Here is a 15,032-nt window from a genome sequence, read left to right as displayed (position 1 = left end):
AGTTTACACAAGGCTGCAGTAAATAAGCCGGATTTAGCACAAGGCTAATTTGAAAAACATACAGGGTTACAGATGAATAAAAAACAAAGACGACAAATTAATATGGCTGGGTTAAACCTACCCTAAAGTGCTCCTATTTTAGAAAAGTTCTTTCTAGGCATAGCTAAAGAGCCTGTTTTTAAAGTGTCTGAATTCCTCAATGTTCACACGTTTAATTGTCAATCAGCCATGTCTTATACCGTGTCTTAAAACTGACAAAAGTGGAGCTTTCTCTGATAGCTGTAGGTCAATTATTCCAGTTTGTGCAACCTTTAATTGATATGGCAACTGTGCAAAGGAGGACTTTCTAAATTTTACTTCACAGTCATCCTTGGTGGCTGATCTCAAAACCACAATTTGCAACAAAAACTAACTGCATTTAAGTGATCATTAGAAACACAAGTTAGAAGGATCATCTGAGCCTGACTTAGTTTCCATATGTGCTCAGTGCTGATGTTGCCACCGTCAGGCCACTTTTCTTCCAGCTGCATCCCGTCACACCTCTGCTCATCACATCTCCTCTCATTTCCATTGGCTGCTAAATTCCCTCTCCCGCCTCCCTCCATCTTTATCTGTCACACTCAGACTCTTTCTGTCACCATAAATACTGAGCATCTCTCAGCATTAACCGCATCCACTGAGGTTAACCGGGAGGAAATTAATGAAAACCGTTTCGTAGGCCTCTAACCTCACCCAAAAAGGAAGTAAGTGGAATGTTTTATATTTTTGCATTTCTATTTTTTCTATATATATACATTTATTTATAAGCAACGGTGAATTCCTCTGAGAGCTGTGAGCCGTGAAAGCACAGAAAGCCTGCAGGGAGATAATTGGGGAGGCGTGTTTGGGAGGAAACTTTCCTCCCTCTCTGGTCTCTGCAGACTCGGAGAAGAAAAAAAAGGAGGCAATGAGGCGGTGAATAGCAGGACAGTGGAGCATTCCCCAACTTCACATAATACACTCCAACTGCTGGATGATGCACTGGAGACTCTAGAGGCACTAATGCATGTGAACTTTAATTGTAACTGCAGTATATGACAATAAAGCTTCAAATTCTAATTGTAAAGTGACGTTGTTGGTGCAAAAGTATTATTTTTTAAAATATCTAATAAAAATCATAGTAAAGGCTTCACTTTATGTAATAGAAAAAACATAACTTAAGATAAACTATTGAGAAAAAGTCTTTAAAGACATTTTATTGATAATTAATTTAGAAAACAAAGTCAAATGTTAATTCTATTCATTTTTATAATAATTACAATTTTATTTGTGGCTAAATTTTGCATTTTTTTACACTAGATTTCACTTAGTTGTCATTGCACAGAGAGCTAAGGCAACAAAATGCAGTTTAGCATCCAAGCCGAGGTGCAAAAAAAAAGTAGAAAAGTGCAAAATGTCAAAGTGCATAAGCTTTAGGAGTATTACAAATGTGCTTAAAATATATATAATAAAAACAGTGCATGTAAATATGTAAAATAATATGACAGAATGTTTGCAAAAATATTCAAAATATTCAGAAAAAATTTGAAAATGATAGCAAATTATCAACACTTCTATAATAATAATAATAATAATAATAATAATAATAATAATAATAATAATAATAATAATAATAATAATAAAGGTTATTATGAGTGTGTCAGTTAGGATTAGGCAAAAATATTCAAAATATTCAGAAGAAAATAGCAAATGATAGCAAATTGTTAATGCTGCTATAATAATAATAATAATAATAATAATAATAATAATAATAATAATAATAATAATAATAATAATAATAATAATAATAATAATAATAATCGGGTTATTATGAGCGTGTCAGTTTGGGAAAGTGAGTTGTAGTGTTGGTGGGGTATTAGCAGAGGTTTGGGGGAGGTTGGGGGAGAATTTGGGGGAGGTTTGGGGGGGGGGTTGTCTGGCAGTCAGCTGGTCTGATAAATACAATGCAGGTCTTTGTTTTATTTTCGTGACGCAGAAAATGAAGGAAGCCTGAATGCGGAGTCGAGGCTGGCGTCCTGTAATCAGGCCAACGCGTGCCGTCCGGATTATCTCGTTAATTTCTTACAGAAAGAAAGACGAAGGGAGAAAAAAAATCCCTGGTAGCCAATAATAATTAATACTTTGGGGCATTTATTATCGAACTGATGGGGAGCAACCGGTTGCCCCGGGGTGCAACAAATAAGGAGGGGGACAGATTGAGTGCAGGAGCGGCCGTTATTGGCTCTATAATATGAAACGAGGGTTAAAGGAGCAGACTGGGGTCTAATTCTACAGGTAGGTGCCGGTTTAAGTTAAGTTAATTAGCAAATATTAAAGCGCATTAAACAGTGGAAGTGCTGGTGTCCAGTATCCTCAGTTATTAAGGCCAACAATGGTTTAAACCCGAAAAGAAAACCAAAATAATGCATCATGGAAGCTTATAACACACTGAGCTATACTCAAATTAATTATTATTGACCGATATTTAATCTCATATGATGGAGTTAAATGTGAACCTTTTTTATTGAAGAGATTTGCGCATTTTTTGGTTTATATTTTTTGCCAGTTTCGGTTATTATAAAAGTTCTAGCAATTTTATTTGAGTATATTTTAAATATATTTCGTTTTAATGTTGTAAGTGGGGATTCAAACACTGGAATTTCTTTCGTTTTGGTGATTTTTACGCACCAAGTTATTCCCTTTCTGCATCACTTTATGCTAGAAATGCCTTAATTTATATAAAGGAACACATTTAATTCAGGCACAATGATTAAATGCTATGATTGTTATGATTCTTCATTGTTTTAATTCCACATGTTGTAATCTGAAATCTACGCCAATCCGGAGCGTAATTTAAAATAATAATAGCTTAAAAAGCAAACATGGGGCTAAAATGCGCATTTTTACTCTAAACTTCTTGTGTTTTTCAAAACCTGTGCCACCTCCGTGTTTGTTCAGATTAAGTGCCCCTCTCTAATCAACACTCCTCCATCGTCTCACCTTCCAAATCTAATTACCGGGAGCGATTCATTAGGAAAGGAGGGGGAATCACCCCGAGGAGTCTCAATAATACGACCAGAATCGGGCTTCACTTTTTTTTTTTTTTTTTTTTGGGGGGGGGGGGGGGGGTGTCTCCAAATTATTTGCCATATTAAGTCGCCCTCTTCGTATTTTAATTTCGTTACATTTGAATGTACAAGGGTTCTAGTGGAAACCAACAATAGGCCCGATATATATAAATGAAGATGTGTTTGAAAGAGCACTCAGTTTGCGGTTCTTTGCCTCTTTGTTTGTCCCCTTAAGTCTTTTGTTATCAGCGCTACTTTATCGGTCAACACTGCGCTTTGTTTCTGCAAATGGCCCCCCAATCAGCTGTCTGTTTAGCTGCGCCCCAACCTGTGGGTATATGCTAATTGAGGGCCCGGTTGGGACCCAGCGAGTGTGCGTATTTTAACGACAATGTTTTGTTTTTGGTGGAACCAGGAGAGGAGGAGCGGAGCGTGTTTGGGTGTTGTGGAGAGAGGGGGGGGTTGATGTGATACGGGGCGGGGCTGTAGTAGCAGTTAGCGGTGGTGGAGAGGTGGGGGGTGTGATGGCGTAAACGCCTGTCAGCCAGACAGAGCATCTTCAGTCCAGCAGGGACAGCTGGGGGTCTCCACTCTGATTTAAGAGCCCTGCGCGTTGAGGACGCCCACTTCTTTAAACCCACCGCTGTGCGTAAAGGCTGTGCGTAAAAATCCGTAGGCTGATCCGAACAGCTCTTGAAAAAAAACATTTTTTTCTTGCTTTAGGTTCATGTGGACCACTTGATTTTACCAAACGGAGACGACAGAGGATTAAGGCGCTATTTCTGCCCTACTTTTCTTATTTCTTTTCATCGGAAGTCCTACGACCGGTCGCCAGAATGATGTCCTATCTGAAGCAACCGCCGTACACGGTGAACGGACTGAGCTTATCTACCTCAGGAGTGGACCTGCTGCATCCTTCAGTGGGATACCAAGGTAATATACCCGAGGGGACAAAGATTCAGACTGATTTTGTGCAATTTGTTTAGTACTTATTTGCATATTCGAACCAAAAACTGCATAAAAGTGATTTATTTCTCATCTAAATTATCCCCGGTTTCCCTAATCAAATTTTATATCCAATATTTTTAGTGTTTTATTCATGATATTTGTCAATTTTCTGGAATCAAGTTACAAATTGGTCTATTTAATTCTTTGTGGCACGCGTAAAATCAACATGCGTAATTTGGTTGCTGTCCTCACCACTCATCTCTTCAGGGACCCCTCGCAAACAGCGGAGGGAGAGAACGACCTTCACCCGGGCCCAGCTCGACGTGCTGGAGAATCTGTTCGGCAAGACTCGGTACCCAGATATCTTCATGAGGGAGGAGGTGGCCTTGAAGATCAACCTGCCTGAATCCAGAGTGCAAGTAGGTCACCAACACCCAAACCAAACCTTATGTAACCGCACCGTTTAATATGGAGGGTCGATATTTGTTCATTGCGTCTCTGAGAGGTGAGAGGCCAGTCTGTCCTCTCCACTTGCAGGAGATTTGAAACGATATATTTTTTACTCATTGATTCTCTCTGGGAATTGCTCAGTCACCGACTAAATAATTCTTCCATCTTGGTATTTACAGAATTAAGTTTACGCACACAAATGTATCTCTTAAGGGAAAATTTAAATTTAGATAACAGTTTTTTTTCTGCTTGCAGATAATTTAATTCTATTCTCTAAAAAGAGGTGAAGCTGTGTTTTTTTGTAAATTAAATTATCCTAATTGTAGTGCATTTCCCCCCCCTCCAGGTGTGGTTCAAAAACAGGCGAGCCAAACATCGCCAGCAGGCCCAGCAGACCCAGAGCGGAGTCCAGAACAAGCCGGTGAGCAGGCCGGTGAAGAAGAAGGGCTCCCCCGTCCGAGAGGGGAGCTCTGAGAGCGGAGCCAGCGGCCAGTTCACGCCGCCCTCCAGCACCTCCATCCCGGCTGTGAGCAGCAGCAGCAACAGCAGCAGCGGCAGCGCGGCGCCCGTCTCCATCTGGAGCCCGGCCTCCATCTCCCCGCTGTCCGACCCGCTGTCTACCTCCTCCTCTTCCTGCATGCAGCGCTCCTACCCGATGACCTACACCCAGGCGACCGGCTACAACCAGGGCTACACGGGCTCCTCGTCCTACTTCACGGGGATGGACTGCGGTTCCTACCTTTCGCCTATGCACCACCAGCTATCCGCCGCGGGCTCCGCCATGAGCCCCATGGGCAGCAACGGGGTCTCCAGCCACCTGAGCCCGGCGTCCTCCCTCTCCTCGTCGGCGTACGGAGCGGCTGGACTCGGCTTCAGCGGCGCCGCAGACTGCCTGGACTATAAGGACCAAACAGCCTCTTCGTGGAAGCTCAATTTCAACGCGGACTGTTTGGATTACAAAGACCAAGCAGCGTGGAAATTTCAAGTATTGTGAGGAGAGAGATAATGAAAAAATTCAGACTATTACAGCCCAAAATGTGGCGTATTTTCCCCCCATGAGGCCCAAACTTCTACCTCGGGCTGCGCAGAGCAGGACTGCCATGCGGTTGTCTCACTTGTTGGGTTAACTTATTGAACATTGAGACTGACTTCTCCCCAACTTTGATCAAGGGCACGGAACAAATTTGCTGACCAAAAGGAGAAAAAAGGATCAAGAGAGCGAAAGATCCAAGCCTAACTTGGTTAAGTTTGAGGGATAGGTCAGGGTTTCTTCTAAGCTCCTTAAAGACTCCCCTCTTGTCTTCTTTTTTTGAAATTTTGTTGGCACACTGATGGGCCCCTTTGATCAAAGCGTTACGCATGAGTGTGTGTTGTATGCGTGTGTGAGAGAAAGCAGCTCTGACATGGATGCACTATTTAATTTATGAGAAAATATTAGTTATGCGACAATCAGTCTGTTTGAGTGTGAGAATAAAAGTCCCTTCTGTGTTTTTTGAATTATTATTATTATTTCCTCCCTCCATGTGTTAGTTTTGATTTTTTTAAGTTGTGATTCTTTGTACTACCTGTATGCAATTTTGTTTTCGCGTTTGCGCAATTCGTGCGCAAACAAGCCAGCTGTGAATTTGATAGTTTTATTTCCCTGTCTGGAGTGTTAAATGATAAATTATTATGAGGACGTATTAGTTCAGTGAAATCAGGAGAGCGAGGAGTGAATCAAGCCAGCAGCAAAGAAGGTGCATTTGAGCTGTAAAGTGCGATGAAAGAGACACAAACACACTAAACGACAATAAAGATCCACTTGACCTGATCCAACTTGGCTGCATGTGTGAATCCATCTGATCCAATTTCTGTGTTTGCAACACACCACAACAGAAGGGGGAAAAAACACCCTATACGTGCATGTTTTTTGTACATAAATCTTCTTTGTCATCCCTTTTACGCACCAATATGCCATTATATTTTCCTCACTTCACTACAAGCACAACAAAGTCCACGATTTCTGTCACAACTGCCCGAGCTGGGAGGAATGTGAATTATGAGAGAGAGCTATGTTAATCCCGTCTCATAAAGCGGATAATCCAACATTTTTATTGACGGCTTTGGTTCAGGGCGCACCGCTGGCCAGTTCACACGGAGAAATGTGAAATGAGCTGTGCTGCTGCTGCTGAAGAGTCCAGGAGTAAACACGAGTTTAAAGACAAAATAATGCAGCAGATACACAGAAAAATGCACATTAAACACGAAGTCTTACTGTGGATTGTTCTGGGGGAAAACCAGCAAACAAAAAAGGAATATTCTTTAAAAAAAAAAAAAAAAAAAAGAAGATATATATTTTTGGTTGCATTATTATGAGTGACATTTCAATCTCAAGGCACTACAAGGTTTAAAAAACACAAATAAGTAATTAAATATCAAAATAACCCTCCTGCACGATGAAGAATTCACTCTGATTGAGCAAACTACATCAATTTATTTATCTGCAAGCACGGGCTGCAGGAACTGAGAGATGTGGGTTTGTGTAAATTGGACATAAACCTGTCTGCAGTTTCTTTTTCTTTTTTTTTTTAACTGGAAAGAGTGTGAGAATTAACTGGTGCGTGGATTAAAACAGAAGAAAGCTGGTGCTGTTGCTAATTAGGATGTGACTGGAGATGTCAGAGAGGCTCCTTACAAGTCTGCTGTGACTTTATGCTGAGCTTTGCATTGTCTATTTGACCCCCAATTAGCACAAAATGAGACACAATTATACTGTAACAGGCTACACTTTTATGACTGCTGAATGTAAAAGTAATATAGGCCTATTTTCAATATCAGTAACACTGATTAATGTGTTTGTAATCAGTTAAATCTGCAATCATAAAGGAAGGTTTGAAGTTAAATCTTAAAGATTAATAAGACAAATAATGAATTTAAAATAAAACCATGACAAAGCAGCTGGAAAACAGGTCCAAATCATAATCTGAGCACTGTAATTTATGAAGAAAAAAAACATTTAACTTCCATCCTAACAAAAAGTCAAATCTGCTTGTCTATAAAGATTAGAGCTCTAATTTTATTCCAGGGATGGGTGAAAAAATCGTCAAATGTGTCACAACTCCCCCAGATAGAAGGCTTCAACAGGTTTTCTAATAAATGTCAGCAAAGAGCAGTAAGTCAGTTCCAAACTGGACCAACCAGGGGACCAGCCGAGGGGCCCCCCGAGTATCCATTCGGTTTTAATTAAGCACAAGCGGCACTAAAGAGGACATATGGAGCAGGCAGACGCGCTTCATTAATCCTCTCATAGCATCCGAGGATGTTAAACAATAAAAAGAAGAAGAACTTCTACTTGGCCGCACGTTTTGTCGCCTGGACAGGCAGGCAAGCAGGAGGGTTTTCCCCGAGCGGCGGCTCCTCTGCCCGGTCAGGGATCTCCGGGTTTCCCCGCCGTTGGAGCGAAGCTGCAGTAGCTTGATGCTGCTGCACAGCGGAGACAAACTGCAGCACCGAACTCCTGTTTCACTGCTGATAAAAAAGCAACAGGAGGATGATGCATGTTTCTTTATTAGCAAAATGTATAAATTTACTAAAGACAAAAACAAGCTGGATTTATGACATTACAACTAGGCTCCACATAAATGTCTTTCTTCATTTTGCTCTTCTTCTGACAGATTAACATCCTTATAGTAATCAATATGATTATTAATGAACCAATATTACTGTATATTTGGGGCCTCTTACTGTATTGGTGCACTTTAGGCTGCAAAACATATTAAAAGTAACCAGTAAAGCATGAGTTCAGTGTCTAATATTTATTTAATTCTACTCATTACTACGAGGGATGAAGTACAGGAAAAAGGAACATGTATTAATAGACATTTATAGATTGTTTTGTACACAAATTATATTGATGCTTTCTGCAAAGACTTGCAAAAAAGAACTACTTTGACTTCATTTAACTTTTAGGTTATGGTTACTTTTACGGTTTATATACTGACACTTGGTGTTAACAGGCATCTCTCAGTCTCTTGAATTTTAAGACACAAACACAACATTATTTTTTCACAAAAGCAGCTATAGCACTGTTCTTTTAAAGATTGCACTTAATTTCATTGCACAGGTTGAAAATGACTATTGACTTATTATTTCCTTTGACTTCCCATTCTGATTAACAAAATACAAACAAGGTTTAACAGAAAAGCATAAATACAGTGATGGGAGAAGTAGAAAAAAAACAGGCTGGATTCAAGATTTAACCTTTGCAACAGAAGCATACAGACAAAGATCTGTACTATAATAATACAAAAAAAAAATCTGTCAACATGTTTACAGGTGATTCTGATGTTTTTCTCAGTATGGAGAAAACCAACAATATAATCCTCAAGTAATATTTGCAGAACTCTGTCCACCTGCTGTCAGTCTAATGTTGTTGAAGAGGTAGTATTTTAGCATCCTGACGCTCAGACAATGTATCAGGTAAAAGTGAAATTTATGAAAATGTTTATCAGAAATTGGAAATTTTGACGTATGTGGAAATATCATGGAGGTAAAAGCACAGGTGTGACTAATATAACTAACAATCACTGACATAGATTTCTCAAACACCTAAACGAAAGGGAACAATCATTAATTTTACTGGTGACACCTGTCATAAGTGTCAGATCAATCCATTTACAGGTGCAGATTTTAAACGGACACAAGGGATATATTAGACAAACGACGCCTTTGACAGGGTTATGCATCTTTTTTCTTCACACTTTTTGTATTCTCTAAATAAGAATTATGAGCTCAATCAACAACTAATCAGATCAACAAATATTATACTCCCACTTAGTGTTTCCCTTCACATAAATAGACATTTTTTAAGTTTCATATCTGATGTCATGATGCTTTTTTCTCAATTCAATTGGTCCAACAATTCTCTATTTTTATTGCAGAATACAGGAAATGTGTTGTTCTTGATGCTACAATTTTCCTTGGGGAAGAACCCCTTGACCCCTGTATCATTGTACCTGCATATTTCTTCAGATTTTTGCTTTGAAATAAATCCTCCTGACCTATATCACATGCCAAATGTCAACTTTTACTCAGCAAAAGGTTAAGATGTTTGTGTGCATGATTCCTATCACAACTGCTCAATTTACTTTAAAGCTGTTTTCTTGGTCATTTTAAGGACTAGTCATGTAGGATGTATCTTGTTTGTCTTTTTTTCCCCCCTCTAACACTCAAGGTAATACAGATTTTCCATTACTGACATAATACTTTCAGTATTTTTTTTAATGATCATGAAAAAATATTATATAACTGTAATGTTTTTCCATCTCGTTTTAAAATGCTGGCAGTAGAGATATCGGGCGCTGCATGATCATTCTCACTGATGATTTGTGACATGTTTTTGTGATTTCATGATGCTGTAACACACTCTTAACCTTTATGATATTTAAATAGCTTTGTATGTAACCTGTTAAACCATTCAGAAAGCTTTGTTTGCAGCATTTACGGCATTTTCTTGCATGGCAAGTGGTTGCGACAAATGACCTTTACACTAGACTTAACCATCACTTAAATGCTGAAAAAATGCCATGCAAAAGCTTAAAACGAGCAGAAGTGACATGCAAAATGTGCGATTGTGCGATAAGATTTTAGTCTTGGCCTCTTGTAAAACAGATACTTAATCTCTAAAAGATTTCTCCTGCTTAAATAAAGGCTTAATCTGAAACAAAAAATGAAAACAGCTATGGAGTTGTGATTTGAAGATCATATTTAAGAATCCTCTAATATCCAATTATGCTTCTTAACAGAGCTGTTAAATTAGCAATTGAAGAAAGTGTTTGAAGCACGACTGAAAAATCGCAAATATGTCCACTGCTGTCCAGAAATATCAATAAATGAAGGATAGTTGATCAAAACAGACCTTTTAGAGTGATTTTAAATTAGAACTGAAACAATTATTGGATTTGTTGTCAACTATTAACCTAATTCCAGCTATAAAGACAAGTGATTCATTGGTTTGAGTTATTTTTTTTAAGTAAAAAAGTCTAAATTCTCCGATCTCAGCTTCTTGATGTGACAATAAAGTGAATATCTTGGGCTTTCGACTAAGCATGACATTTGAGGACGTCATCTCGGGCTTTAGAAAACACAGGTTGCTATTTTCCAGTTTTCTGCCATTTTATTGGCCAATCAACTAATCAGTTCATCTACAAAATACTCGACAGAGTAACTGACAATTAATCTGTGAGTTGCAGCCCTATTTTAAAGAAGTGACACTATTACCAGCTGCACAGTGTCACTACAACAAAGAGTCAAAGTATCGGGGTATTGGGGTAACTGGGTGAACCCCCCCCCCTCCACATTTGAAAACCAACGTTGGAGATATGAACCGATTTCTCGACAGCAGGTACTGGAAGCACAGGATAAACTGAATGGACTTTATTTAATAAAGAAAAGAACATTTGAGATAAACGGCCGACGGGTGAGAATACAACTGAAGACTATTGTTATGCATAAGTATGTGTCCTACATTCCCAGGGAGGCAATGTCTATCACATATCAGCACAGTAACGCATACATAATTCATCCACAACAACAGCAGTCGTGGAATCTCATTTAAATGAATGGGACAATAGAGTTTGTGTGCTCCCATCAGACTGGCGGTTGAGGAATATGGTAAATGGTTAAAAGTGTGGTGTGAACACGTCGTGACCCTTTCTATCCGCATTAAGCCATGTAATGTTTAGAGTGATTTCGTCTCGTGGATTACACAATTTGATGAGATTAGACTAAATTCTATCGGATGCACATGCTACATGTCGCCATGTGACCTTTTAATGGGACTTAAAGCAGCGGCGAAATGTTCTTTTAATTGCTACGAACACTGAGTGTGGCGTTTAAAGTAGTTGAGCTCATTTAAATTTCGCTTTATGTTAGTCTGGTGTAAATGCTGCAACTGTTTTTTGAGGTGTTTTAACCGTAAATTAAAAAGAAAAAGCTATAGGACAATAAGTAAAAGTACCATTATTGGTATTATTGGTCAAGTGTAATAAAAGGAACACAACTTTTTCTTTATAACCATGAAATTTTACCTTATTATATTCTATCAGCAGCATTTTACCATTAAAGCTGGTTCAGGTGGCGCTACTGACTTCATACACCGTTTGCTAAGTTCAGTGTTTCCCAACTCAAGGTTCTGGTCCTCTCTGAAGGATCACGGGACAAATGTGAGGAGTCAACACTTGATGAAATAAATTGGATAATCTCTTCACTTTGGGCTGCCAAATGTTATTAAAATGAAAAAGTTTAATAAGAGGAGAGTTACATCACTAGAAATGCTCATAATATGTTCTTTAAAAGATGCCCTCTAATGAAAATCCAGTGTTTTACCTTGTTAACATGTCCATATGGTGTTTTTGTTGCATGCTAGAAGGTATATTAGCATTTCCTCATTCAAACTGCAGTGTACTGATTATAGACTTCCAGACTTTCTAGTTGTTGGCTGTAAATTACACCAATATTACAACTTGTAATTATGTAGAGTACAGTAATTTTATAGTGTTTGAGTAGAGTTGTAGGCGAGCTGGTGTGCTCGAGCTGCAGCCAGAGAGAGGCGAGGACTCCATAGATCTGCATATTTCTAGAGGAAGCAACATCTGAGCCATTTTAAGACAGAGATAATTTTCATGGAAAGACTTTTAAATATGCAACTAATTATTGACTATAGGGGGATTTTCATATTAAATGGCAATCAGAGAAGCAGTTTGTGACTACAGCTGTGGAGAAAAAGTGCAATATTTCCCCCTGAAATGTGACATCTAAGTATCCAATAGCATAAATACTGTACTGCACTGTCCTACATAGATAAATCAGAAAGAAGATTATTTTAAATCAGTTTTGTTAATTGGGGTTTCATTTATTCAACTTAAATTAATATTTTTGTTTCTGAAATTGGTCAGAAATAACAGAAAAATGCAGAGTGCCATCAAATAAGACAACAGTGAACAGACAAGTGAACAAACTGTGAAGAGGAAAAACCCTCGACTTCTTCAGTCAAGTTCAATGAACATCAAGTTAATAAACTCTGTGGTTTATGCAGGCCTAAAGTGTTAATTATTGTCTTTATATTTAAAGTACTACACATTTTTGCTTGCCGTTTATGGTCACGTGATGCCATATGCAGTCAGTATTAGCTGTTTTACAATGTAAACAAACTGTTAATAGACTGTTTTCTGTCCCGTCACGTGCACACCCCCAGGATGAAGGAGACGTTTTGTTTATCACAATGTTTTCTTTGGCTTTTTTCCAGTTTTTCTCGGAAATTGCTGCAGAAAATGCTTACTAACCGGACCTCCTGAGTGTTGCTCCAATAATAATAGCTGCTTTCGCCTTCTGTCGATGCTATTTCCGTGTTGCAAACGTGCCACGCTGCATGCAGGTTTTTAATTTTACATCGGATACCGTGACGAACCTGGCGCAGCCCCTCAACACACGGTGAATCATTTTTGTAAACACGAGATGTAACAACTTTCTCCAGACGCTGTCTGTGCAGCATTATGCACTGTCATGTTTCTATCTCTACTAAAAGTGCTTTTAGTAAATAATTTGATTTCTTAGTTATCTGTTTGAACCATGGAGGTGAAGAAAATCAGATTTCTATCATAATCTTTACATTAATCTCCTCGGAATTACTCAAATTATGTGATTTTCGAGACATGAGCCTGTTACAAATGTACGCAAACCTCTTAAAAAACAGGATTTTTGAGCGCTTCCAGTATTTAAGTTGTTATATCTCATATATCTCATGGCTGGAGTTCCACATGTGAGCCAAAAAATCCATAATGCAGAAATCATTCGATGAAACGACTCTGTACAAAAACACACATATGTTGCTGACATGAAGCAGAAAGCTGATTACAGGTTTAAAGAAAATCCAGCATATGTAAAAGAATGAATTGCCATTAGAGAATTAGTGCTTTACACGAAGTTAATGCCTAGTTAATGTTTCTTTCTTTTTTTCTCTATCAAAGCGTCCATTTAGCTTCAGGCCACACTGGATTATGTCGATGGTGGACATTCAGCCAACAAAGCACTCCTGCCCTCATGAGAACAGACCATTAGCAGGAAAAAAAAATCACAAATCTCCTTACGAGAGCAAAAGGGAGATGTTTTAATAACAGATTACATGCATTTAATGGCCAAATTTACATCCATGAGCTGCAGCTAAAAGCATGTGACACAAACAGATGATTGAGGGAAGCTCTGTCAAGGAAGTTACTGTATAGGACACGAGAGATGAAGTTTAAGAACAAACAAACACTGGTTTGTTTGAAGTCATTCAAGTAGAAGCTGAATTTTCAAATTTACCGTCGCAAGGACTGGGCTGATAAAATTAGTTATTTGCTAAAATCTGAACCTGCTCACATTGAAAGAGGTCGAAACATTGTGTGTATTCATTAAAATAAATGGCAATTATTATTTATATCATACAAATAAACTAGACTCAACCAGTTTTACACTGATCAAAATCTTACTATACCTTTAAAAGCAACAGCAATCATGTTCCCTCATTATATTTGCCATTTTATCTGTTGAGCACATGAGTTCAGATGCTTCTACAGACATTTCAATACTAGAGTCCAGTCTAACATCCACATCCAGGCCTCTTTGAGCCACTATAGCTCCAGTCTAACAGTGTGTAGGAGAACCTGGAGGGTTCAAAGAATGTGGATATCAGTAACAAAACCTTAATATTCACCTTTTTAGTCGAAATTTTTAGCATGTTTTCATTTCAATTTGTAATTACACTATCACACAACACACACAACAAAATAAACTACCATAGCTATGCAGATGACACAAATTTACATCACCGTATCACCAAGGGACTATAGACCCATATAAACACTAAGTAGATGCATCAAACAAGTCAGTGAGTGGATGTGCCAGAATTTTCTTCAGTTAAACAAAGCAAAAACTGAAACACTTGTTTTTGGAGCCAAGAAAGAAAGGTTAAAGGTTACTGCTCAGCTTCAATCTCTTACAATGAAATGTACAAACCAAGCCAGAAACTTTGGTGTAGTCCTTGACTTAGACCTCAGTTTCGGCAGCCACATTAAGACAATCACAGAATCAGCCAACTATCACCTTAAGAATATATCAAGGATTAAAGGACGAATGTCTCAGCAGGATTTAGAAATTTATCTTTAGCAGACTAGACTAGTGTAACTGTGTCTTTACAGGAATCCCTCAAAAGTCCATCAGACGACTGCAGCTCATACAGAATGCTGCTGCTGCTGGAGTCCTAACATGGATCAAAAAAGTGTATCACATCACTCCAGTTCTTAGATCTTTACACTGGCTTCCTGTCTGCCAGAGAATAGATTTTAAAATCCTGCTGATGGTTTATAAAGCACTGAATGATTTAGGCCCTAAATACATAGCTGATCTGCTGTCACTTTATGAACCATCTCGACCTCTGAGGTCATCAGGTCCTGGTCTGCTTTCACTCCCTAGAGTTAGAACTAAACATGGTGAAGCAGCGTTTACTTATTATGCTCCACATATCTGGAA

The 15,032-nt window shown here is 38.7% G+C and overlaps 1 protein-coding gene across 2 annotated transcripts; it reads left to right on the top strand.

Annotated features, from left to right (window-relative positions):
- The first annotated feature begins 648 nt into the window (after positions 1-648).
- LOC111583095 (homeobox protein OTX2-like) lies at positions 649-6,294 on the top strand. Of its 2 annotated transcripts, XM_023292027.3 has the most exons (4): positions 649-743; positions 3,810-4,019; positions 4,302-4,453; positions 4,831-6,294. In XM_023292027.3, exons 2-4 carry the CDS (start codon positions 3,923-3,925, stop codon positions 5,476-5,478), a joined length of 897 nt encoding a protein of 298 aa, XP_023147795.1. In that variant the 5' UTR covers positions 649-743; positions 3,810-3,922; the 3' UTR covers positions 5,479-6,294. The 2 variants fall into 2 exon arrangements, with proteins under 2 accessions (XP_023147795.1, XP_054871640.1); XM_055015665.1 differs by lacking the exon at positions 649-743 and having other exon boundaries at positions 3,643-4,019.
- Positions 6,295-15,032: the final 8,738 nt, after the last annotated feature.

This window comes from Amphiprion ocellaris, chromosome 12 (assembly GCF_022539595.1).
Source record: "Amphiprion ocellaris isolate individual 3 ecotype Okinawa chromosome 12, ASM2253959v1, whole genome shotgun sequence".
NCBI lineage: Eukaryota > Metazoa > Chordata > Actinopteri > Pomacentridae > Amphiprion > Amphiprion ocellaris.
The sequence above is the reverse complement of the archived record's forward strand: the minus strand, read 5'-3'. Positions and strand labels throughout refer to the sequence as shown.

Coding starts and splice junctions, on each gene's coding strand:
- LOC111583095 (XM_023292027.3), top strand. CDS start 3,923: ATGATGTCCTATCTGAAGCAACCGCCGTACACGGTGAACGGACTGAGC. Junction 4,020..4,301: donor TCCTTCAGTGGGATACCAAG/GTAATATACCCG, acceptor TCATCTCTTCAG/GGACCCCTCGCAAACAGCGG. Junction 4,454..4,830: donor TGCCTGAATCCAGAGTGCAA/GTAGGTCACCAA, acceptor CCCCCCCTCCAG/GTGTGGTTCAAAAACAGGCG.